The 24,870-nt window shown below is 41.6% G+C and overlaps 2 protein-coding genes across 2 annotated transcripts in view; one reads left to right on the forward strand and one right to left on the reverse strand.

Annotated features, from left to right (window-relative positions):
- Positions 1 to 1,511: 1,511 nt before the first annotated feature.
- LOC310984760 (GTPase IMAP family member 8-like) lies at positions 1,512 to 15,192 on the reverse strand (the record flags this gene model as incomplete). Its single annotated transcript, XM_083970075.1, has 8 exons — positions 1,512 to 1,705; positions 1,794 to 1,967; positions 2,051 to 2,830; positions 4,158 to 4,856; positions 5,235 to 5,954; positions 13,293 to 13,565; positions 13,727 to 14,026; positions 14,877 to 15,192. The coding sequence occupies 8 exons, from the start codon at positions 15,190 to 15,192 to the stop codon at positions 1,512 to 1,514; spliced, it is 3,456 nt and encodes a 1,151-aa protein (XP_083826201.1).
- Positions 11,608 to 24,870, forward strand: part of LOC310984889 (capping protein, Arp2/3 and myosin-I linker protein 3-like) — a 38,459-nt gene continuing 25,196 nt past the window's right edge. The window contains exons 1-4 of the mRNA XM_083970249.1: positions 11,608 to 11,725; positions 17,943 to 18,325; positions 21,091 to 21,185; positions 24,756 to 24,806. Coding sequence (XP_083826375.1) covers positions 18,268 to 18,325; positions 21,091 to 21,185; positions 24,756 to 24,806 — 204 coding nt within the window. The 5' untranslated portion in view covers positions 11,608 to 11,725; positions 17,943 to 18,267. The remainder of the gene's footprint in view (positions 11,726 to 17,942; positions 18,326 to 21,090; positions 21,186 to 24,755; positions 24,807 to 24,870) is intronic.

A 24,870-nucleotide genomic window follows, 5' to 3' on the forward strand; every position in this document is an offset into this window, starting at 1 on the left:
AGGAAGTAGTGGAGCTGTGCAAAGAGCCCATTGGTATGTCACCGACATCTGCACCCGAAATAATTTTTTTTTTAAAGAAAAGAAGAAAAAAACCACCAAAAGTGAAATATCTTTTATTTCTTTTATTTTTTATAAGCAGTCAGTTTGAATGACACTTTAAACAACATTAACATTTATTTTACCCACTCATAGTTGAACTGGAATTTTGCTTTCAGCTTGTTAGTACATAGGAGGAGCATGATTTTTTTCTTTCTTTTTTTCCACTTAACTGGTCTTTATTTGCTGAGTTGTAGATACATTGTGGAAAATGTGCACTCTGACAAGAGACATTAGCCTAATTGATAACTTTGTATCATATATTTCTTATAACATAAATGCAAATATAGTGAGACAGTTTCCTGATTGTCTTTTCTCCTCACTGAATTCCTCTGATACATAAAATGCAAATTTAATCGTATACAGTAATAAAAAATAAATAAAAAAACTCTGTAAGTCATCTCGATTCTTTGTCCATCAAAATCTACAATCATAACAAATAAGAGACAACATGTCCAGTATTGTACATCATAAACACAATATATTGGAAGCTGTAGGTGTAGGTATACCAGTTCATTTGTTTGGCTGATTAGTTGCCGCCGATAGGAACGTTTTTATAAAGTATCATTATCAGCAGAATTATCAGTTTGCATAGTGGCCAATATTCTCCACCAGTCGCACAGTCAGTATAAATAAGGGTAACACAGTGTAGCTACCTGAGATAATTTAAAGAGCATGGTATTAATACTTGCTGAGCTTTGACCGAGCTGTCTAGACTGTCAACTTGCAATGTGCTTTTTTATCAGGAATCCTAGTTGTTTATATTCTAAACAACTAGGATTCCTGATTTTAAAAACACACATTGCATTGCATTCTTGATAAAAATATATATAAATATAAACTTTATATTATTGCAAAAGTGAAAGCAGGATTATATAACATACTTAAAATGGAATAGGTAATATATTACAATACAATTACTGTAAAGTCTTGTAAGTAACGTGTACACAATATTGTCCCTATAACAAAAACCCATGGCTACCACACTTATCAGTCACAAACTTGCTTCCCTTACTTGAGGCCACTGTTACCTCGCTCTTTGGGCTCCCTACACCAAACCTATCAGATTTACACAACAGGTCCATCACACGCATCTCTATCTCAATAGAACGGGACATCACACACTCACTCAACACCTACCTCATCCCCCTCCCCTCAGGACGAAGATACAGGGCACTGAGGTGCAGAAGGGCTCGCTTCGGCAGAAGCCTAATGCCGGCCGTCATAGCGACCCTTAACAAAAGGCCAAGATAACCTGGCCAGAGTGTAAAAATGCGTGTGGCAATGTGTTGTAATTTGTGTGTGTTTGTATGTGTCTGGTGAAACAAAATGTGAAGATATGGTCATGTGAAAAAGAATTTCCCTAGAGGGACAATAAAGGTCTAAGGTCTAAAGTCTTTAATCACTGAGGAACATCAGCTTCTGTCAAAGTCCAACTCGTCCTGTGGTAGAACAGATCTGTACCCTGATGTCTGAGAGAAGTTTAGGGTCACGTGGTTCTCTGCATTTCTGCTGATCTGGAGCGTAGACAACCAGCCCAGAACTTTTTCAAAGTTGTCGGAGGAGTTCCTCCTGCCTGATAAAGACTCAGCTCGACTTTCTCCTGCCACTGGAAAAGCAGAAACGCAAATTGATATGACCGTGCTCAGCATTGTTTCTTACATGTGAATGCTGAAGATAATATCACTTTCACTTACTGTCAGGAATCAGTGCATCCATGCTGCTCTGAAGAACAGTCATGGATTTCAGAATGTTTTTATCCAGGTCTTCAATTTCCTGGCTGATTTTGGTGTCAATATTTTCCTCTTTCTCCTTTCCATCTTTCTTCTTCTGAACAATACCTCGGATTTTGATTTTGCTCATTTCGCCAACTGTCAACAACAATAATCAAAACAGAAGATTTAGACAAAAATGTTATGAAAACAAATCATCCTCATCAAAATATGGTACTCACTCTGTGCCTTGGGTTTCGTGCCAGTCTCCCTTCCTCTGATCTGAGCTTGCAGATCAAGGAGTGTTTTCTTGAATCCCAACATCAGCTCCAGCTCTCTCCTCCTGTACTCCTCCTCCAGTCGTTGCTTTAGCACATGTTTGACCTGCCTCTTCTTGAACTTGTTGTCAATTCTCAGGTGGATGTCCCTCATGTCAGGGCAGAAGAGTTGACCATTGTTCCCTGCCACCATTTCCTCCACCTTTCCAAACAGTTCGATGACCTGACTGGTATCAGCTTTCTTCATATTGTTCATGACATGGTATTTGTTCTCACATTTGTCTACCAACCAGGGTAGATCACCAAGCTCTCTCTCGATGTGCTCCTCTACAGATCTATCTGCTAGTTTGTCTCCATATGTGAACAGGACTATTGTGTGTTTCCAGACAGTGGCATCTAGAAGGTTCATGTGTTCCTCCAGAGCGTCCCTGTGAACCTCCCTGAATGCCAAGTCCAAGGGGATGACCAGAAGAACAGCATGGACACCTAATGGGCTCAGTGAAAACCCCCTGACAATTTCTTTGTCCATCTCTTCAGTGCAGCGAAAGGGCTCGCTCCACCATCCTGGGGTGTCGATCACTGTGATTCTTCTGCCAGCAACATGCTCCTGATACACTTGACAGATTTCATTTTGATGAGTGGGAATCACTTCTTTACGCAGGAGGTTATTTCCTGTTGCACTCTTTCCTGATGTCTTCTGACCAAGCATCACTATCCTCAGCTCCTGTAACAGATGTGTGTGATCTGAGAAGAAACCAAATGTCATTATAAGTAGAAGGACAGAATCACTTGAAGTTGTCATTTTGGTCCTGGTTGATTTGATTATTGGTTGCAGGTGAGTGTGGCATATATTCCACTGCTAAAATCTGATTCAGTTTATGTTGAAGATTTGTTTGCACATGTATTGAACATCTTAGGTAAATAATGTAGTTGATTTTATGATGATCAATTTTTGACAATGAAAATTAAAGCCGCTTTCCCACTAAAATTAGCGGGTCGACCCGCTAACAATCGGCATTTGGCTCCTTTCCCATTGACCAAAATGAGCCGGGTCTGACCCCACGCTGGAGGATCAGACAGAGCATAAACCAGTCGCCCCACTTTCATCCGCGGTGCGAGAAACACCGTGTCATGCCACAGCCACCCGCCGCGGAGTGTGAGGTCCGTTGGCCGAGGCAAACGAGGCGTCTGGCTGACCTGTGGAGCACCAGAACCGCGGCGAGTCTGCCACGGTATGACAGACATCCGCAGCACAACACGTCAGTTAAACAGACTGTCGCTTCTTTTTTTTCAATCTTTTTTGGTCAGTGTTCTTTGATCTTTTGATCAAATCCCAGTCTCGAATGAGAGCAGAGCGGAGCAGAGCTTTGTTTTGGTACGTGATATGAGACGCGACTGGCGCGATGACGTGGCGTCACGTAACACTCAACATCATCATGTAAATTAGCGGGTTGACCCGGGTCTGGCGTTCCCACTGCAAGCCGATTGGAGCCGAGCCGATTGAAGGCGATTTTAACTGGCGTTGCTTGCCGAGTCGTTTGACGCGGGTCGCTGCGCCTTTCCCACTGCCACCAAAAGCCGATTGTTAGTGGGTTTAAACCAGTTTTTTGGCCAGTGGGAAAGGGGTATAATTTTGGCAAGAAGTTGTATTTATTAATTGCATTCAAATTCCTTGTAAAGGATCCAGATGTGTGCCTAAATTGAATGGGTTGTGCCCTGCCTCATGGCCCATCCTTCCATCTAGATCTGTGCAAATAGTTTTAGTATTTTTGTGTAGTCATGCTGTCAAACAAACAAACAAACCAACCAAAGGAAGGGTTAAGAAATACACCATGATGACGCTTACTACTTCTACAGCTGCTCCACCTCTCAGTCCCACCTATCATCTCTTGAGTCTGCCTTCCTTAAAGTTGAAGTTCTTGAGTAATGAGGTCAGATTCTATTCACCAAACACTGTTCAATAAGTTGTGTACAGTTTCCTCTTACTGATTTATTGACAACATATAAATGACTGTAAAAAAAAAAAGTAATATAAATCAGTTTATTCCTAGAGGATCTGACCCATACTGACCTCTGAGGGTTTTTCTTGTGGCCTTGACTTGACTTTCCCTCAGTCTTGCCATTTCCTCCACACTTCTTCTTCTTTCTTCAATGGTCTTAAATTTCTGCTCATCAGGAACAAAGTGGCTCCAACTATTTCCTGCTCCAGTTGCAGTGATTTTCTCCAGCAACTCTGTGATTTGAGTACCATCATTAGTATTCTTGTTATCAATGACGTGATATCTGTTTCCACATTGTTCAACCAGAGACAGTAAAGCCTCTCCTTCCCCTTCAATGTACTCCTCTATGGTGCGTGATCCCAGCCAGTCTCCTCTTGTGAAAACTACGATCGAGTGTCTCCACACTCCTTCCCCAAGAAGCTCCACATGTGATGTCAAGGCATCTAGATGTTTGCCATTGAAAGATGCATCTGCATCTATCACCACCAGGAATATGTGGGGCCCAGGGGGGCACAGAAACATGCTGCACACCAGTTCTTCTTTGATGACTTCAGGAGTGTCAAACGCAGGGAAGCCTTTCCACCAACCTGGTGTGTCCACAAGAGTTATTTTAGTTTTACCTACAGAGCCACAGTGGACCACTGAGTGCTCTGTTCTTTTCCCAGCTTCTTGCTCTTTGATTCCCAAGATGGCATTCCCCAATGAGGTCTTCCCAACCCAGCGGCTTCCCAAGAGAATCAGCTGAAGTGATGGGATGTCTTCCATCTCTTCTGTTATCAGACATATTAAAGCTTGATTAGTCTTTTTTTTTCAGTTTACATTTTTGTTTAAATGTTAAACTCTACTATAACAGTTACAACTGTTATGACAGAAGTAGGCTGACATTCTGGGAACTATTATTCACTTTGTTGTTGAGGACTGATACCAGCCTCATATCTTTCAAGTTAAATATAAAGCTGCTGTCAACAGACGGTTAGCTTAGCTCTTCATAAAGACTGGAGCCAGAGGCAAACAACTGGCTAGCTGTTGTACCATCCATTAAGTAACTGGTCAGTGGCAAATTGTTGTTTTGCCAACTACTTTTTGTACTTTTATACCTGTGGGCAATGATTCAGGAACATGCAAGGAAGTGTTATTGTCACACTCACCTGAAAGGAGTGATCTCATTTGTTGTCTTTGTTCTTCTGCCCTTCTCTGTCTCAATTTCGCCCTTTCAGCCACCTCTTGTTGCTTCTTTTCAATGATAGTAAAGGTCTGTTCATCTACTTGATAGAAGGTGCCATTGTTGTCACTGACCATTTCATCTATCTTCTGCAGCAGCAGTGTCACCTGAGATAAGTTGCCTTTGTCCTTGTTGTTAAACACGTGGTACCTATTACTGCACCTTTCAATTAACCACTTGAGTGCATCTCCCTCGCTCTCTATGTGCTGCTCTATCGTCTTCTTCCCAAGGAAATCCCCACAGGTGAACAGCACCATGGTGTATCTCCACACCCGCTGCCCCAGGAGCTTCATGTGCTCCTCCACAATCCTCCTCTGCTCAACTGAGAAAGCTGAGTCAATCGGGATTACAAGGAGAAAAACCTGTGGTCCGGGCGGACACCTGGATGGGTTAAGTTTAAACCTTTGCTTGTCTCCTTCTGGGATATCTGTGAGGGAGAAAGAGCTCTTCCATCCTGGAGCATCGACCACAGTGAGCATCCTGCCCTCCACTATTTCATGTCTAACCTCAGACTGAGCTGTTCTGGTTCGGCCACACTCAAGCCTTTCCTTTCTCAGTATCGTGTTGCCAGAAGAACTCTTGCCAGCCCATCTTCCGCCAATCAGGATGAGCCTGACCTCCGACAGGGAATTGGTCTCTTTCTCCCCTGAAGAAAGATAAAAACGTAATATGCATGTAAAAAAAAAAAGAGAGAATCTATCATTCAAAATTATTAGTGTGGACATGGTACTTGCAGATAAACAAAATTATACAGGACTCTTAGTGGGTTGATGAAAACTTAAATGAGACCTCCCGAGCATACCGTTAAAACTAAAGTGACAGAGTTATCACAACAGATGTCTCTGCTGTTTTACATGACTGACACAACAGAAATACTGTGCTGAACTTGTTCTTGTCTTGTCCCTCAGGGCTTTTGTGGCAGTTATTTTTGACTTTGTCTCTTTCATTTGTGAGGTGTGGTCTAAACAATAATAGAGATGTGAGAAAAAACCTGAGCCTTTTTAGCATGAACCAAAACAGATTATTTTGTGAAGCAGATAAAAAAAAAGGCTACTAAGAAAACAAAAGCTGAGAATGACTGGTGGTGTGTGTGATTCATGATAAAAATATGCAACCGAAACAGAGAATGTTATCACGTCAGTGCAATCGTAAATCTTACTTGTTGTGATTTAGCCTGATGTACAGAGGCTGTATATTGTGGTGATATGATACTGACCCATACAATAATGAAAGAGGTTTAGAATATTCTTTCTACTCATAAAAAAGACACACAAACAATCTCAGACATTAACACTGGGGTGAAGTTACAGTGAGAACCAAGCATCAAGAACCTGTTGGTTCACTGGTTTACTGGTAAGGAAGTTCATTACAGGATAATGTTCTTCCCTGACAGAAAATCATGCAAACGTTCTGTTGACTTCTTTGGGTCTTCTGTCTTGGCATATTTTACCTTAACAGCTTTGCATTAATACTATGTAATACAAAGTACAGTTGTGAAGTTTTACATGTTGTTTACTGTTAGTGGACTTTATCTCAGAACAGGCTACAGATTACACTGAACATTACATGTTGTAATCAGAATAATATAAAGATAGAAAAAATATTTGTACAACATGCAGAGTCCCTGCAGTGTCCAGTAAAATGCTCTCTTACAATGCAGTTACAGTATCAATTGATCTCCAGCAGCTCTTGAGTAACACTAACCTTGATTGTTTTCCATTTTCTCTGTTATTTTCTCCTGAGTTACCTCCAACTGGATCTCCCCGAGGGCTCTACTGTGGTCATCTGTCTCAAGTCGCAATTTCTGCTTTAAGCTATTTTTTTTGCTGTCAATTCAGCCAACCTTACACAACAACAACAAAACAACTGCACTCAAGCGTCAGTTGGCTGTCTGAGGCAGTCACAAAGTTTAACTGGTTTAACTGGTTCTAAATACCTGAAGTGCGAAAGAGTACGGTAAATGAAATCTCTACACTCAGCTCTTCAAAGAAGTAATATAGACGGTGCAGTGTATTAAACAGTGCGCACTGGAGGAGAAAGGACAACTGCATTGGTCTCAGACTAACAAAGACATTTGTTTTGCGCTTTGCCTAACTTTATGCTGAGTTTTGTGTAAGAGGGGAAAAAAGACATACAACAGAACTCAGCATGTTTTCAGCAGTCCTTTGGTATCTGATTTCTATTACTGTCCATACATGTTTGCATTTTGTGACTTTGAACATCATAAAAAAAGTAGAGTTTTCTCATCTATAATTTCATGTATGTGAGTGTACTATTACAGTCCTTGGGTGAGAATGATTTGTATACTCGTCTAGATTCTGTGTCACAATGTGCTCTGTACCCAATTTAATTCATATGCAATACACAAACAATCAAAGAGAAAGACAGAATGAATATATCACAAAAATACATGATTAAGTAGAAAAAGAAAATGTTCTATGAATTGTCCTGATTATTTTTTAAACAAAACAAAAAAAAACCTGACTAAAAACTAGAGTTTCTCACATGATTAACTTTTAATAAGACATAATTTAATATTTATTAAGGTTCTTAAACATGATTGGTTTTTAATATACTTTTTAAACATGATTTCTCAAGTCAGGTTCCCAGTGGAGTTTTTAAATAATCATGATTATGGGGTAAATGCACTTTTTTCACCAGCAGTTGCCCTGTGAAACTCTGTAGTGAAGTGGCCACATTGTGCATGTGTCTGCTGCATGGTAGTATTACATTTTGAAATGCAATCTTGCTAAGTCAGTGCAGTTTTTATAAAGGATAGTCTACATCCTTTTCTTTACTGTATGAATAGAATAGAGTTACTTCATTGTATCCTCATTACCTAATGGAAGGCCATCACATGTTATCCTTTCCTGCAAGCCTGTTAATGTTTGTATTCCTTCACCTGGACTCTCTTTAGGGGTTCAGCTTTACACTAAAACCATTATGAAAATGTGAGGACAGTGACATCAGTCCCTTAAAAAAATAAGACAAATCTAGTAGAGTTTAATTACTGGGATATGTTATATATATATATATATATATATATATATATATATATATATATATATATATATATATATATATATATATATATATATATATATATATATATATATATATATATATATATATATATAATAGAAGCTTCAACATTGCATTAATATGCTACAAAAAGTATGTTAATAGTGTTTGGTACATCTATGTCTGAATCTTAAACTTTTACCCACCTACAGTAAGTCACTTCACTCTCTCACTCAGCAGCTTTACTGGTGCTTAGGTTTCTGAACTTAAGGCCATCGCTGCCCCAGAGTACTGTATCATATAATAATTTCATAATATTGATTCTGATATTGAATACGACTGGAAGCAGTATGATTCTATCCACTAAAAATGTCCAAGGTGCAATACTGTTTTCTTATTATTAAGTGTGCTGAGACTATTCCTGTTGAAGTCCAAGTCGTCCTGAGTGGAACAGATCTGTACCCTGAAGTCTGAGAGAAGTTGAGGGTCAGGTCGGTCTCTTGATCTGGAGTGTAGACAGCCAGCCCAGAACTGTGTCAAAGTTACTGGTGGAGTTCTTCCTGTCTGATAAAGACTCAGCGGTAAACTGTGCTGGACTTGATCTTTTCACTGGAAAAACAAAAATCACAATTTGATATGACTGTGCTCAGCATAGTTTCTTACATGTGAATGCTGAAAATAATATCATTTGTACTTACAGTACAGTCAGGAATGAACACGTCCATACTGCTCCTTGATTTCAGTATGTTTTCAATCTCTTGGCTTATTTTGGCATCTATTGTCCTCCTCCTCTTCATCTTTTTTCCTCTGACCATTGATAACCCCAGGTTCTCCATTCCGAAGAGTAAATATTGATAAGCTTAAATACTGATTTAAGCTCATAATCTTAATTGTTTAAATACGGGCCTGTAGTATTTGGATAATCATTTCTGAAAAAGTAGCTGTGCCTGATTTTGTAGCAATAATTTTAATATGTCAGATACATATTTAAAGATCAGTTAGGATATAAGAATCAGATTTCACTCTGCATCTACTCTGGTAAACTTGTGCTTTGCTTTTCTCCTCCATTTTTGCTAATTATTTTAGAATTTTAAAAATCTTTTTCATTTATTTTCCATGCTCATTAGTGCCATATCAAGTGGATTTTTCTGAAAATCAGATAGTGCTACCTTGCTGACAGAATACTTTACTGCTTGATTAACTTATCCCAGTCTAGTCTTTTCACAGTTAGTTTTTACCAATGAGTCATCCTTAAATGCAGAGGTTAGATGAATTCTGTCTCAGTCCGTCTGCATGAAAAAAAACATTTCACGTATCAATGACAGTATGCACTGAATTATCAAAATTGCAGAGGCTAAAGTTTACAGCAAGCTTGTCTGAGCTTGAACTCTCAGCTGATGTGAGAAGAGAGGAGCACATCAATCAGAATGCAAAGATGTTGAAGTTGAAGAACGTCTGCTCATGATATGTTTTAAAAACTTTTGTAGTCTGAGCACAATAATTTAGATCGTGTGTGAAAATAATTGAAGTCACAGCTGTATTATTGAACAAAGCTCTGAGCTCATAAGAACAAGCTCATTTGTCAACATTACATGCCATTCCTTATACTGTAGGTGCATTTCTTATGCTTTATGGCTGAACCCTGAATGAGTCTCTTGCAATTTTTCTTTTTTTGCACAGGCCACAGATTCTCCTTCAGCATGTCTGATGGTGGAGCCTGTATTAATTTTAATATCTGCCCCATCACCTCCCTGCGCCCGAGTACTGAACATTCTCCTTAAATGCTCGAGACATTTGTTAAAGGATTTTTGGCAGACTGATGCATAATTTAGATGGCATTGGATGATCTTGTGTTAGTACCCTTACTTGTGCCTGCACACTGACTTATACTTCTCATTATAAGAGTCCCTCAAGAGTAGCCCTCACAGATAAAGAAATGTGCTCACTGACAGAGCCAGCATTTTGAATATTATCAGAAATGAGCACATTTGTTTTTTATGTCAGATTTCCTGTACACCATAATGAAAAGACAGTAATAAAATCCACTCTAATCAGGTTCCTCTTCTGTTTCCAGTGCAAACTATAAAGAAATCGGAATTACATCAAAACCAAAGATATACTGCATGTGGTATTCATCTGTAAACCTACTGTACAGTATGCAGTTCACCATGCTATGATTTATCCTGACATAATGGTTTCGGGTCATTGTAAAAATGGCATCCTTTAAATCCAGAGCCAATATGAGCGTCAAGTGGAAGCCAACTTTCATGTGCATACAGAATATGTCCTTGTAGTTCTTCTGTGTCTCTTTTGGATTTGCCTGTGTTGTGTTTGTTCAGTCTCCTTAATTGGAAATTAGAGAAATGCTGAATTTAAAGAAGGGTGATTTTACCATTTTCTTTTCAGTCTATGAAGTGGATAACTATTTTGAGGATGTGTACGTAATGAAATATTGATTTTTAGAAGTTTGATGATGGCAAATCGCAGCAACATTTGACAACCTCAACAAATTAAATCTAATAATGTGTGCGACAAATGAGTCTTTGTTACTTTAATTGATTATTTCATGAACATCTTCTGAATTCAAGTTCTCAGGGACTCTAACAATTAAGAATATTTATCAGACACATTTGAACAATAAGAGAACGGATCAGGGAACAAACTTCAGAACTACACAGAACACATTTTCATTGTGATTTTGAAACAGTGGGGAAAAGGATGTGATTTGAATGTATTGTCTAAATATCAGGACAGAATCTTTAGCACTTTTTAATACAGAAACATTAAAGGGACAACGAGGAGTTTGTATTTGGTTATAAAAAAAGTCTCATATTAATGTGGATGAATCTACGTTTCCCGCACTTGTTAATGGGTCCATTTTCGATAATGTTTTGTCTTTATCGTTATTTTGTTATTATTATTAGCTGGGCGAGCATTTCCTACTTTCGGTTTCACGGACGCTGCCCGGCGGCTCATGGGAATAACACCGCCGAATCGCCGTTTATGGTCGGAACTGCGACGGTATCTGATCGTCATGGGAGGCTCATGGGAAATGTAGTGTGAAAACACTTTGCTTTCCAAAACTCCTTGTTGTCCCTTTAAACAAGGTATATTTTTAATATTTAAGTTTTTTCAACTGAAACAAAATTTTAAAAACGGGCCCAAAGCAGACCCAAGTCGAAGAGGCGATGTGACCATCAAAAACTACAAACTGCACTTGCACTCAAAGCAGCACTGACTGAATCATTTGTTTCACTCTATTTATTGTCTGTATGTCTCAGGTCCTCCCAGTGCCAGGATACAGCTACTTATCCAACAGATTTGACATCTCCATCCAGGACAGGTCCCACTGCACTTCAGTCACATCCTGCTTGGTTGCAGGTAACACCTGTGCAGGTACTTCCTGTTTGTAAAGTGGCCAGCAGCTACTGCAGCAGTAAAACTTCTGGTACCTTCAAACAAACAGAAATATCAGCAGTGAACCATCTTTTTTGAGATACTCATTGAAAGCATATTTAATTAATAATAAAAGGAAACAGGAAGTGAAGAGGGCTGTAGGTGCGGTAACTGACCTGTAGTGACACACTAAGCAAACAATAAGAGGAATGAGGAACAGAAGCACACCCATGCTTGAAAGAACGATCCATTTCCAGGAGCCTGATGAGCACAACAAATAATATTCATTCAAATGTGTGTCTGTGGGTGTCAAGACCATCAGCTGAGTTTAACCAGAAACTACGTCACTGTCTATTTCTAATTATAGTCTACGGTGCAAACAGGTGGTTTACAGTAATCTGACTCATGGGATTAACAGGCCAGATGCTGATGTTGAAATAAAAAGCCGAAATAGAGAGAGAGAGCGGCAGAACTATTATTGTTAATTGCCTACTAATAAGTGCGCCATGGTTTGACCTGAATGGACTTTGTGTTTTTGTTGATTTCCTGTTTTATTTTGAAGTAGCATTGCCTGTGTATCCACTGTTTGTTTTACATCCTTCCTGACACAGCGGTTGTCAGCTGCACCCTGTCCTTCCCTGTTCCCTCCTCCGTTCTCCTCCTTTTTTTCTGTATAGTCTCTGTACTCTCAGTTGTTGTTGTTGTTGTCGTCAGTCTGTCTGTCTTGCTGCTGTCTCCCGGTGTGTCCTCATGTCTCTGATCTCTCCTCCTCCTTGTGTTTCTGTGGTATTCAGTTTCCTTTTTATGTTTTCCCTGTGTTTTTTAGACTTTGGACTTTTTTCTGCCTTGCACTGGCTTGGTTTACCTGTTCTGCTTTTTTTGTGTTTTGTTTTTTAATTTTGATCCGGGGCCTTATGACAATTGTGTGTCTTTTTTTCTTCTTCTTTTTTTTTGAATAAATCATTCAACAGCATCAATACTTTAAACACAACAACAAGTCACTGAGTCTGGGGGTGTAAATGTTTTTAACAGGAATTAGGGCACCTTCCATCACTGGAGGCATCTGCCTGATGAAGAGAGACAAGGCAGGAGGAGGAACTGATAACTAAAAAGTTGTCCTCAATCATGGCCGACGAAGGATTTACATTTACATTCTCACTTTTCCCCAGAGTGACTTACTGGCAAGGGACCACACTAAAGCCTCAGGGCAGTAGGAGACCTTAGTGTACGTATGTACTAAGTACTACATCTAGGACAAATTGAAGTGCAAGCAGATGGTGTGAGGAAGTGTATGAGAGTACAAAGTAAGTGTGAGTTAGAGTGTGAGCGGAGGTGCTCTGTGAAGAATTGATTAATGGTAATCAGCTGTTGAGCATCATCCATACAGTAAATGTAGTAGAAAGTGTGACAGTTTGCTTTACCCAAGAAATATATATATATAGTTACCACTAGTGGAGGCTGGTGTCGCTTCTGTTGATGTGAGGTTGTCTAAAAGACAAAACAGTTGACATCAGTCACAACTGTACTACTACACCTAGCAGAATGATGAAATAAAACCACAGCTGACCTCTGTCAGGTCTCACTGATAACCAGCTCTCTGGACTCTCCATCTTTCTGTCAAGGGATGCACACTTGTAGAGGCCTTCATCTTCCTGTGTCACGTTCTCAATGGTCATCTTTATCACTCCGCCTGAACTGGAAGAATTGGAAGTCTCTATTTGTACTCCGTTTTTAAAGAAGGCTGTTGAACCATGGTTTCCAGTCCGGTACTGACAAGACAAGACAACTTCATCGCCCGCAGATACAGGGGAAGCAGGTGTCTTCAGAATGATGTTACCATCTGTGGGACAAGGATAGGAGACAAGATTAACTCCTCACTGCTTTTCAAAGTGCAACCATCAAATACAAATGTAAACCTGTGTTTGTCTAGACCATGTCCTGCTTTCTCTGAAGGCTTCTCCCTCAGTTTGTCCTTGAACATCACTGTTACACAAGACTCACAGCTTACTGTGATGCTGACTGCATTGCTGCGGCCCCCAGCGTTTTTACACCAGTACAGTCCACGGCTCTTGTTGGTAGCCATGAAGACAAGCGCCTCAGATTTATTTGCGCCGACACCACCCCCTGGTGGTGAAGAGGGGACATTGATGACTCTGATCCCTGCTGCACGGTCCGGAGAGAAGTGCATCAGCTTCCAACCTGAGGAGTTAGTCTGAAGAGCAGGGCACTGCACCTTGAAGTGTTCCCCTCTGAGCATCTGTGTGGTGTTGGGAGTCAGAGTCAGTGAGGGAGGCAGCAGCTCTGGAGGAGAGATTGAGATGCAGGTTTCGCCTGTGTTGACAAATGGTTCTAGTACCATGCATCTGAATGCTGTACAAACACCAACTCATATCTTGACAACTTAAATGACATACTCTAGAAAAGCAGAGCTGGCTGAGGCTGAGATTACACACTGTTCTCTCAAATATCCAATGCAGTATCAATGTCGCTTGCTATATTTCACTGCAAAGGATGAAATTGAAATCCTCCTTTCACCAGATTCTTCCCTAACCCTAACCCATTCCTTTTGTTTTATGTTTTTTTTTTTTTTGAGGGGGGGGGGGGGGGGGGGGGGGGGGGGTCACTGCAAAACTGGTGACATCCTCATCAACTTCACCAGTATTTTGTTTAATGTATATTAGCAAGTGAATGCTAAACTAAAATGAAAAATATTGTATTTGGTGAGCATCAGCCTGTTGGTGTTGTCACGGTAGCAGGTGGAGACTTAATACTAAGCCAATATATGAGATGACAATAATAACCACAGAAATCAAAGCAAACACACAATGAAACAGCAATAAGGAATACATTCTATTCATACTCAATATAGCATATTAATGCAGAATGCCAATATATGTAATTTTAGCTGTTCACTGCACTTAATCAAGAAGGCATAAGATTGATAAACATGACTGAAAAGAACACAACTTAAAATAGTGCTGATTATGATATAGAATAGACTAACGCTGATTTCATTGGCTGGTATAAATATTGAGTCTCTGCATTAGAAGACAGACTGGGACCAAAAAGCCTTTCCACTTGCATATGTTGCTCTGTTCATGTAGCAGAAACCTGATGCCACGCTGCAGAGGTTGCAGCAGCTGCTGCTCACCTGACACATTGAGAACAACCGGCAGGGCATTCACCACAAACACCGTCTTGTTCATCTGACACTCGGCTTGGCACCAGTACCTGTCCGCGTCCTCCCTTGTTACTGCAGTGATGGAGTAAGTGTCACCGGAGACCAGGTGCCTGGGGTGTGGAGCAGCGAGTGGTTTGGACTTGGTCCACCGGTAACTCCTCACAAAAGTGCAGTTTGACTCCACCGTGCACTGCAGCAACACACTCTCACCGAGGTAGACGGTCGACCCCGGAGGCTTCACAGACACTCTGGCCCCCAGAGACTCTGCAGGAAAGGGAAACTCCATTATGGCCTCTCTCATGCTGTGGTCAATTATACTGTAAGAGCGTGTCAGACAGATGCACGCTCTCTCTTCGTGTGCTTATCTGTGCCAGTACCTTCTAATGCAGCAACCTGCGGAAGAGATGCTGCTGCACCTGAAACACAGAATTCATTTGACTTAAAACACAACTCATACACTCATATTCTAACACAGCTGGTTCCTACACGTGTGGCATTTTGTGTGCGGCATGTGCAGCCTATGTCACCTATCAATTAGGACCAAAAGCTCAGAATAACACATAGTTAATCATGGTCAACTGCTGAGTTTGGATTGTACAAAAAACCAAAACATGTAAAGCATTTAAGTTTGGCTGTGCAGGCAGATTCAATATTTTTAACACCAACAAACTCAGCAAACTGGACCGTCACTGTATGACACTGCTTTGAAGGCAGAGACGATCTGAGCTCCATTTTCCACCTAACACACACAGTCGTATCAAAGTAGTGTGTGTGTGTGTGTGTGCCCCAGTGCGACAGAGGAAAGCTTCCTGTTCTCTAATGAGACTGTTTAGACAGTTATTATCCCCATGGAAACAGAAGGAATGTGCTCAGATTTTCTGTATTTTCCGGTCTGACACTCACACACATGCAGTAACATAGTGGTAGGCCTGCTATAATGTGGTCATATTTGAACATAACTTGTGGTTGTCAAGTATGGAAAAGCCACCGGGATGATCTGGCAGCCCCGTTTCAAATCATCTCCATTATCATTGAGATTTTTGGCTGGTGCACATGATTTTAAATTTGCTCTGCCTGAATCTCCCAGCTGCAGGCTAACAGCCTAGTAAAATATATAGCACAGCATAACAGACTATACTGATAGCATCAAACAGCTTGGTCAAAGTCAGCAGCACTCTGACAGGCACTTTTTAAAAGTACATGGACACTGTTTTATCCATTGGTAGATCTTTTCTAAAATGAGGCCACACTGAGAACTGTCTGAAAGTGTTAGTCAGTCAGGTTTCATCTGTAATATACTCACCCAGCACTGAGGAGATAAGGATGATGACGTTCATTCTGTTGAAGATCATTGTCCAAAATTAGATGTGCAACTGCTTTGTTCTTGTCTTAGAAAAAAAAAGGAGAGAGACAAAAATGACAATGATTATTATGTTGAGATCCCACCAGAGGTGCAGTGTTGTTTTCCAGAGCAGGTTTTTATTTAGAATCTACAAGACAGAGGGTGATCGTATCCCGTAGGAGGAGTTTCAGCTGACAATCACAGATAATTACAGACAGAGATGGTCATCTTGGTGGAGACTTTTCCTTCCTCTGTTAAGTAGTTTCAGGCGAAGACAAAATGCAGTGATAGACAGAATGACAGAGGCAGTGATTTTCAAACACAACACAATCAATTCACCATCAACAAGCACTTGTCTCTTTTCCTACAAATTCATCCAGTCAATGCTGAAATCCATTTATTCAGGCATTTCTACTTGAACGTTGATTGTTAGTCGACTGTTATCATCCCTTGTTGCTCTTGTACTTGATGTTTGTTGCCTCTTTGGGGAGCATTTCATTTTGTTGTTGTGTAATCCTATCAGTTACAATCAAATAAAGATTTGGTAAATTACATAAAGAATGTGACAAAGCCCAATCTATTTGCTTCTAGACACTCTAGCTGCACAGTCCACCACTTTGGCTCAGGCAGAAATATCTCAACAAATATCACACAACTCATGTTCATGTTCCTTATGGATGAACTGTGAACTGTGATGTATCCATGTTCTCCAGAGGTCCAATCTTACTGACCTCCAGGTGAGCAGGTCACAGATCTATTTCATTAGTCAGGGAGGAGCCAGAGACCTTGGCCTTAACCAGATGTCCAAATGCAGCAGATATACTCAGTGCTTATCTAATTGGAATGGCTACTGAGTGCTCATGTGATAATATAATAATAACTACAGAGTACTCATGAAATATTGAAATAAGTGCTTGTGTATTAATGTAGTAAAATATGGTCGTGTAATGCCCAAATGATAATTACAAAGTATTAGTTATGAGTAAAGTACTCATGTAGCAATGTAGCAATAACTACTGAAGAAGTAATGAAGTGATGAGAATTAATAACCGCCCTTGTGTAATACTATAGTAATAACAACTGAGTTGGCTACTCATACAACATCGTACTAATATGTACTCATGTAATACTGAAATGATAACTGAGTACTTGTGTAATAATGTAGTAATAACAACTAATGAAGTAGTGAGTACTTTTGTAATAATTAATTAATAACAGAGTCCTCATCTAATACGATAGCAGTAACGAGGCTGCTCATGTAAAGCTGTAATGATGACTGAGTATTCATCAATCATAACCACTGAGAAACAATGTAGTATAATGAAATACACTTAAATTAAGTTATAGCTAATGCCCTTTTGTTATACTGACTCCTGATTGGTGTAATAATGTAGTGAAGTGATCTTGTAGTAATGACCACTGAGTGCCCATGGGTCAGAACATCAATATACTGAGGGGTTGGGCCGGTGTGACCCTCAACATGACTTTGCAGTGTGGTTTTATTTAGTTTGTTAACAATGAGAATCAGATTTGCTGTGGTTGCTCTCCCTGGTAAACCCATTCACAACAGTGTAGTGAGTGGGATGGACGAGTTCTTCTCACTGCGCCTCATCAACTTTTACAGCCAGACTGCATTGTTTTTTGTGATTTTGTGATTTTTTTTTTTATGTGTGTGTGTGCGCGCGCCTTCACAGGTGACCACAGCTGCCTCATTATCCTTCCCTGATCCCCGCCCCCTTCCTCCTCACCCCTCCCTCCACTCCTCTGTCCCCTCCCTCCCCCTCCACCTCCCGTCGCTCGCGCGCCCAGCCTGCCAACATCCACGGGGCTTGTTCCAGGAAGCGCGTCGGGGAGTCGGATGCTCTGCTGGAATGACTGGGAGAGAGAGCATCCTCTCTGTCCATTTCTGAGAGAGAGAGAGAAGGGGGAGAGCGAAAGAGGGAGAGAGAGAGGGGAGGAGGTGGAGGAGAGCAGCAGGAGGAGGTGGAGGAGGGGTGGCCATAGGAGAGAGGAACAGACATGGCTTCTAAAGAGATCACTGCCACTGGTTTCGTCAGTGTGAGCAAGGATATGACAGGTGGGTAAAGACCGCCGCCTGCTTGTTTTTCGCTCTGTCTTGTTGCGGGCTGCAGCCGCGGTCACCCGCCGGCCCGGTCCGGGGTGTGTGCGTTCAGGCTCGGGATGCTTTTCCTCCGCGCGTCTGGCGGAGGCTGCGACCGAACAGACGCAGAGAGAGGATGGTTGTCATGAGCTGCACCTCTACATGTTGTATGTGTGTGCAGCCGTGTCCCCTCTCAGTGCGTGTGAATTAGTCAATGTGCAGATGAATTATTTACAGTGCGGGGAAATGTACCTTGCTTCAAATCTGCCTCCCGGGGCGGATCAGGTAATAACCCCCCCCCTACCCCCCCCAGCCTTAGGCCAGAGGAAAAGGGGCGTTGTGTAAATAATGGTGTGTAGCCTACTCCGGGGTCTAACAGCGCTTTGTTGCTTTCACGTTTTCGCCAACCCTCTTTTTTTTTATATCTCGTATTGATTTTTCCTCTTTAAACCTCATCTCTGGAACATTTTATCTTTGTTTTTCTTAACCAACCAGAGCGCTCTACTGATTGCACGCGTGCACGTGTGCGCGCGCGTACGTGAAAGTGAAGACAGCGGGACTGATACAGGCAGATGTTCAACTATATCTTGCCAACGAAAATGCATGTGCAGGACAAACCCAGGGCGACAGCATGCACAAATATTTATCTTTTTTTCTCACACAGCAACAGCTCACTTATGTTGAAGTCACTGCACCGTTTATTCATTTGAGTATGGTATAGAGTAAGAGTGTATGCACGTGCACACACACCAACAGTGCACACATGCTCAGGGTAGCAGGCACTCTGCTGCTGTGTTAATTACTCCTAATGGCTCTATTAGGCACACTGTGATGATTAATCCAGTGGAATCCCTGCCTCTTCATTCAGTCACCTGCTGGTGCCAACAACGCCCCCCCCCCCCCAGCCCCTCACCCTCCTGCCCTGCCTGCACTGACTGACAGGGGGGCCACCGTGGCCCCCATGGCCTGCAGGCTGCACAAGGTCACCTGAATGAGACTCGTACCCAGATCGCATCTCTGACTGGAGTTAGTGTACTGTAGGTTATTGCCAGCCAAGTGATTTCATCTGCGCCTCAGTCTCTCGCTCACCAATTCCACTGATGTAGAGTTGATCATCACACAGAAAAACTTGCACCAGTATGAATCATGATGAATTATATTTTTAGCCCACGCCTCCTTTTAACGCGCCAGCACTTACATATGACTGCAGGGTTCGTTTGAATAGTGGTGGAAGAAGTACTCAGACCGGGGTACTGAACTACTGGTAGTCTAATCTGTGATTATTCATATGCCATGCAAATCAGGATAATGCAGTAAAACTATGGCATTTCTCTTTGAAATTAAGTGGATTAAAAGTATAAAGCAGTATAAATACAGCACTTGACTAAATGTACTGAACTCCACTTGAACTTTGCCTCACAAAGACATTCGTGCCTCTAAAAATATGGATAAAAGCCATTCCATAAAGACAAAGACTTGCCTCACTATCTATCTGGTGAGACTGTATCAACTCCAGTGCCAAATCCCATCGTCCCATCCTTGGTATCGATTAGCTCATAAACTCGTCAGTGGAGATGCAGTGCGGCCGGAGTAAATGGAGAGGCTGGATCACGTCATCTCTGCCAGGGCCTGTGTGTTTCTGTGACAGTGTGTCTGTGTCGGCACCGTGCGCTCTCTCATCCTGTGAGTAAGACGTTTCCCCTGGCGCAGAAGGCAGGTTACGTGCTTCATACAAGTCAGGGGTCAAAGCAGTGACAGAGATGCTGCTTGACAGGAACAGTTCTCAGTGAATCAGAGACGCTGTTGCTTTAGATGTGTCATTTTGCACTTCTGAGGAGGAAATGACACTGAAGCATATTGTGAAACACTCTAATGAAAGTGTTATGGTGGACTGGAAGGGAAAAATAATCTTATTCTTCTCTAATCAATCTGTGAATTAATTCTTTAAATCCAGCTTCTGCCCTTCTAAATGTCATTGTGTTTTGGAGTCCAACCTTTAACTCTGTGAGTTGCTTCATTTTTGAATTGAAAAGAATTGTAACTTATTTATAATCCAGTTATCCACAGATTATTTTATTATCTGAAATGTCAGGACAGATCTGTTCAAATGACAAACCTATCTCTGCTATTAGATCAAGGCATGAGCACGGGCCTGTCCAGACAAAGGTCAAAGTGCTTTACTGCCGAGTTTCATTTGGACTCAGCTGATTGGTAGATTGAATTGGAAGTTGTTGTGTTTTTCTTTGCATCTTCTACATAATAACATAATTCTGCAGATTTTACACTTGTTACACCAACAAAACTTCATTTATTGTGTTTACCTTGGAGCTGTTTCCAGTAGTGTGTGAAAATCAGTCTTCATAAAGGTGCTGTTATTACGTTATGGCAGTGAAGAGCATACATTTCAAATCAGTGTAGACTTACTGTACATTTGCATTAGCACTAGACAACAGCATGACATAATATAGCAATAACACATTCAGACATGCTCTTATCTGTGATGGATCACCTGTCTCTGTATGAATAAATGAGTAAAACCAGTGGCTGCAGGGAAAACTAAGACCACACATTCGAACATCTGAAACAACAACAGCATGGTTTGAAAAATGCTGCCGGTAATAAGGCTTTTATTAACTGCTATGAAATGTGCAAAAACAAAAAAAGGTCATTATGGAGAACAACTTCCCTGTTTGTGCGTCTTTTTCTAACATTACTGTATGTTTCTTGTTGTTTCTCCACAGACAGCATCAGGAAGATTATCGATAAATCATCTATAAAGTTCATCCGTGGCATCAAGCTTGACACCAAAAATGGCAAAACAGAGGACAGAATACTGGTGAGTTTTCACAGACTGTGCTTTAGTAACACTTAGCTACTGATGTTGAGGAACACCTTAATCCTGCCACATAAGCAGCCCCATGCATGCATCATGTATGTCCACTGTCTTTGATGTTAACTTCTGCTGCAGCGTTAATGGAGCTCTGCCACGGTGCTGATATCCATGACAGCAGAAGCAGAAGCTCTCCATGATTTAACAGCGAGAGAGCGAACGTCTTGCTTTCTACTCGTACGCTCACTAGCTGCCGCCGCCGCCACCCCTCTTCTGTGGCTGCTGTTGGCGGCTCGGGTGGATGAATATTGGATAGACTGGTATCTGTGGGAGCGGCTGTGGATTCCTGTGTGTGCCTTGCGCTCGCTACAAGCCCCGCTGTGGAGGGACTGAGGAGCTGAGCGCAGCCTTTGATTCTGGGGTGCTTTCATCAGAGAATATGGGACAGAGATATAAAATCTCTATTTGAGTGAGTGAAGCTCAGCCAGGCTATCTGGATAAAATCTGGGGTAATAAGCGCTTACACTGTTGGGCCAGACCTTGAACTGGACCGTGGATGAAAGCCAGTGTGTGCAGGATGTAGTGGACGTGTATATATGTGTATATTCAGTTATAGAGAAGGCTTTATCGATTGAGTGCTCCTTTATGTGCAGCAGCTAAACCACATCTGTATAAGGTACATCTTATACAAAGCTCAATCCAACTGCAGTCAAGTCAGTGTGGTTTTTACACAGTTTAAAAGTCCCTGGTCGCCCCTCCTGCAATCCCCCGTTGAGCCAATGAGCTTTCATCCCCAGCAGTCTTCTTTTGCCTTGGCAGAGCAGCCCGTCCACTCAATGGACGCTTTAATGATTCATGGTGTGGCAAGGACGGACAGTTAGGAGAGCGTCTGCATGTACAGCCTTTGATATCCAGACACTTTGATTTGTCTATCTGCCAGATATATCTTTCCAATAATCTCTTTCCAATCTGTGTCTCATTTGCCGTTTCCTCTTTATAAAAAAAAAAAAAGCTGAACCGGGAAAGTTAGAGTTCTCGCTCCCGCTGGGCATGAACAGATGACGGAAAAATAGATTGGGGTTTGATCAAACGTGCCGGGGCTGGCATTTTGGAGAAAGCAAGAGCTTAGAGACGTGTTGAGGAGTTTTTTTGTGCCCCGTATTTCACAGGGGGATCAGGATTGAGGGGAAGTTTTTCTCTGTCACAGGTTAAGCAAACTTATCTTGATGATTTCTCACTGAGGCTTCAGCCAAACTGTCAGACAACAGAGGATGGGAATGTGTGTCCCGTCCCAGCCCTGGAACTCCTGCATAATTACACGCCACAATAAGCGTGATGTGTCTGCGGCCTCTCTTTGATGTGGGATACTGCAACAAGTCTCTCTCACTCAATCTCTCTCTCTCCCTGTGTCTCTCTCCTGCTGCATCAGCATGATTTACTCTTTTTACTCTAACAATCTTTCTTAACTACCACCCGTAACCCCAGCTCATCACCGTAATGCGATACAATCTGTTCTTTTTAATCATGTCCTGTGGACGGGCTTTGATGTGAAATGCAGATCCTCCTCTCCCTCCATCTCTCTACATCTCATTTCATATTTTGAGTGACTACATTTCAGACACCTCGTATGCTATGTGGGTGTAAGTGGCTGTCAGCGTGTCAAGGCCAGTGTCAAGCTCCGCTCTCCAAAAAACACAGCAGTGGATTGGGAGATCTGTAATTTAATTAATGCCTTTCATTGGGGAGAGACACACGGAGGAGGAACAGGGGGTTTGCGTGGAGGGGGGGGGTTGTCCACAGGGAGTGTTTTAGCGGGGCAATCAGAGAGAATGGAGTAAATGATTGGGAGCGACGGAGCAGAAGAGGAGAAGAAAAAGAGCAGAGGGCAGTTCTCTGGGGCTGGTGGAGAGCAGCAAAATGCCAAAGAATCACCTCTCCTTATTTGCTCTGATGGAGAGACACTGACATTTTTTTTCCTGCCATCTGTTATTGCTCACAAAAAAGAATCAGGGACAATCAGATTTAACAGACGACTGCATGGCGGAAATGTTTCCATGCTGGGAATAAGTGGCCACGGGCGCAATGGCGTCATGTGGCCGTTCAGATGGAGATGCACAAATAAGATCTTAGTCTGTGCATGAATTTCCAAGCTGTAGGGGAGTACCCTCATTTGTTCTCTACAAATAGCAGTGCCTTAAACTTCTCAAACTATATCACAGAATTCACTATGTCAAATGCAAAGAGTGCCACTGTTACAACCTACCCCACTACCAGGGTAGGTTGTAACACAACCTGGGGTAAATTGAAACAGTGAGATTTAAAACTAAAAACTGAGGTAAAAACCAAAAAAAACATGTATCTATGTAAGTTTATTGTGCATGTTCCAACACTAAAGCATCTTTCTATGGTTCAGTATGAACAAAAAGAACTCATCACTGATGGCTAAATGAAGAACAGTGACAGTGGTGTGGATCCTAACAATAGACTGCTGTCTTAAAGAACATCTTCTGATAATACAGATGAATGGTGAACATGTATGAATGTAAACCTTCAGCAGGAAGTCAGAAGCAGCTCATAGTCCATGTAAAATTCCAGGAAAGATTAATGACATAAAACATCAAAGATAAAAGGTGTAACAACCATCCCCACCCCTGTCAGTCACTGTTTGACCAGCTGTACCAGCTGTACCAGCATGGTGGTATGAAATAGATACTCAAATATCACCTAAGAACCTGCTCTTTCATCAAGTTACCTAATTCAAACTTCAACACTCGATACTAGTCAAAATTTAGGCTTGGACCAAAATATTAGTTTATTAATTTCTGACCTTTTGGTTGTAAAACCTACACACTTATAGACACAGCCATGAAAATTCACATGCAATGTCAGGGAGTGAGTGGGTATACACATGATATTGATCACATAACTCTAATGTTATCCCTTATTGAAAGTGATGCTGTTACACTCGCCCCCGGTCTCCCCTACTGCGCAAAGAAATGACAAATCTTGTGCTGTAGACACTGGATTATCCACAAGTTGGCATCCAGACCCAACGGACCTAGCATTTGGAAGAGATGCTGCTGCTTTAAATGTAGAGCAAAAATACATTTTACGACACACATAAATGTACAGCTCTTTCCTTTAAAGCTCTCATATCAAAGACCATTGGAGATCCTGAATGACCAGAAATGATTTCCTGTTCAGCCCAATCACACATTGTACATATATCTCAAATTAAATGAATGAGCCACTTTCATATTTGCCCCCAGTGGAAATAATGTAATGCAAATGAAATTACATCTTGTATTTGCGAGAACGTGATTAAAAATGTTCGCATCATGCTGTCATTTCTCAGCCCACATGGCAGTTTGTTAATCTATTAATGTTAGACAAGTGTCTCTGACATCGAGGGCTTTTAGCCGGATCAATACATGAATATGGAGCGCACTCCTTATTTTTCTTCTCATCATTGCCATGGAAACTCCTGGGACTAGTTTCTCCCCCCACAGGCAGTGTGACTGTGCAGTGAACTTTAACACAGCCTTGGTTCAATTTGCTTTGTTCCTCCTGTTTTAGGTCCTCACAACATGGCGTCTCTATTTCGTGGCGACAAAGATTCCTTCTAAGGTAGCAGGCCCATTTCACTCTCTCTCTCTCTCCTCTCAACATACAGTACCATGTTTCTCTTTTC

The sequence above is a fragment of the Trachurus trachurus genome (assembly GCF_905171665.1).
Source record: "Trachurus trachurus genome assembly, chromosome: 4".
In the NCBI taxonomy this organism is placed as follows: domain Eukaryota; kingdom Metazoa; phylum Chordata; class Actinopteri; order Carangiformes; family Carangidae; genus Trachurus; species Trachurus trachurus.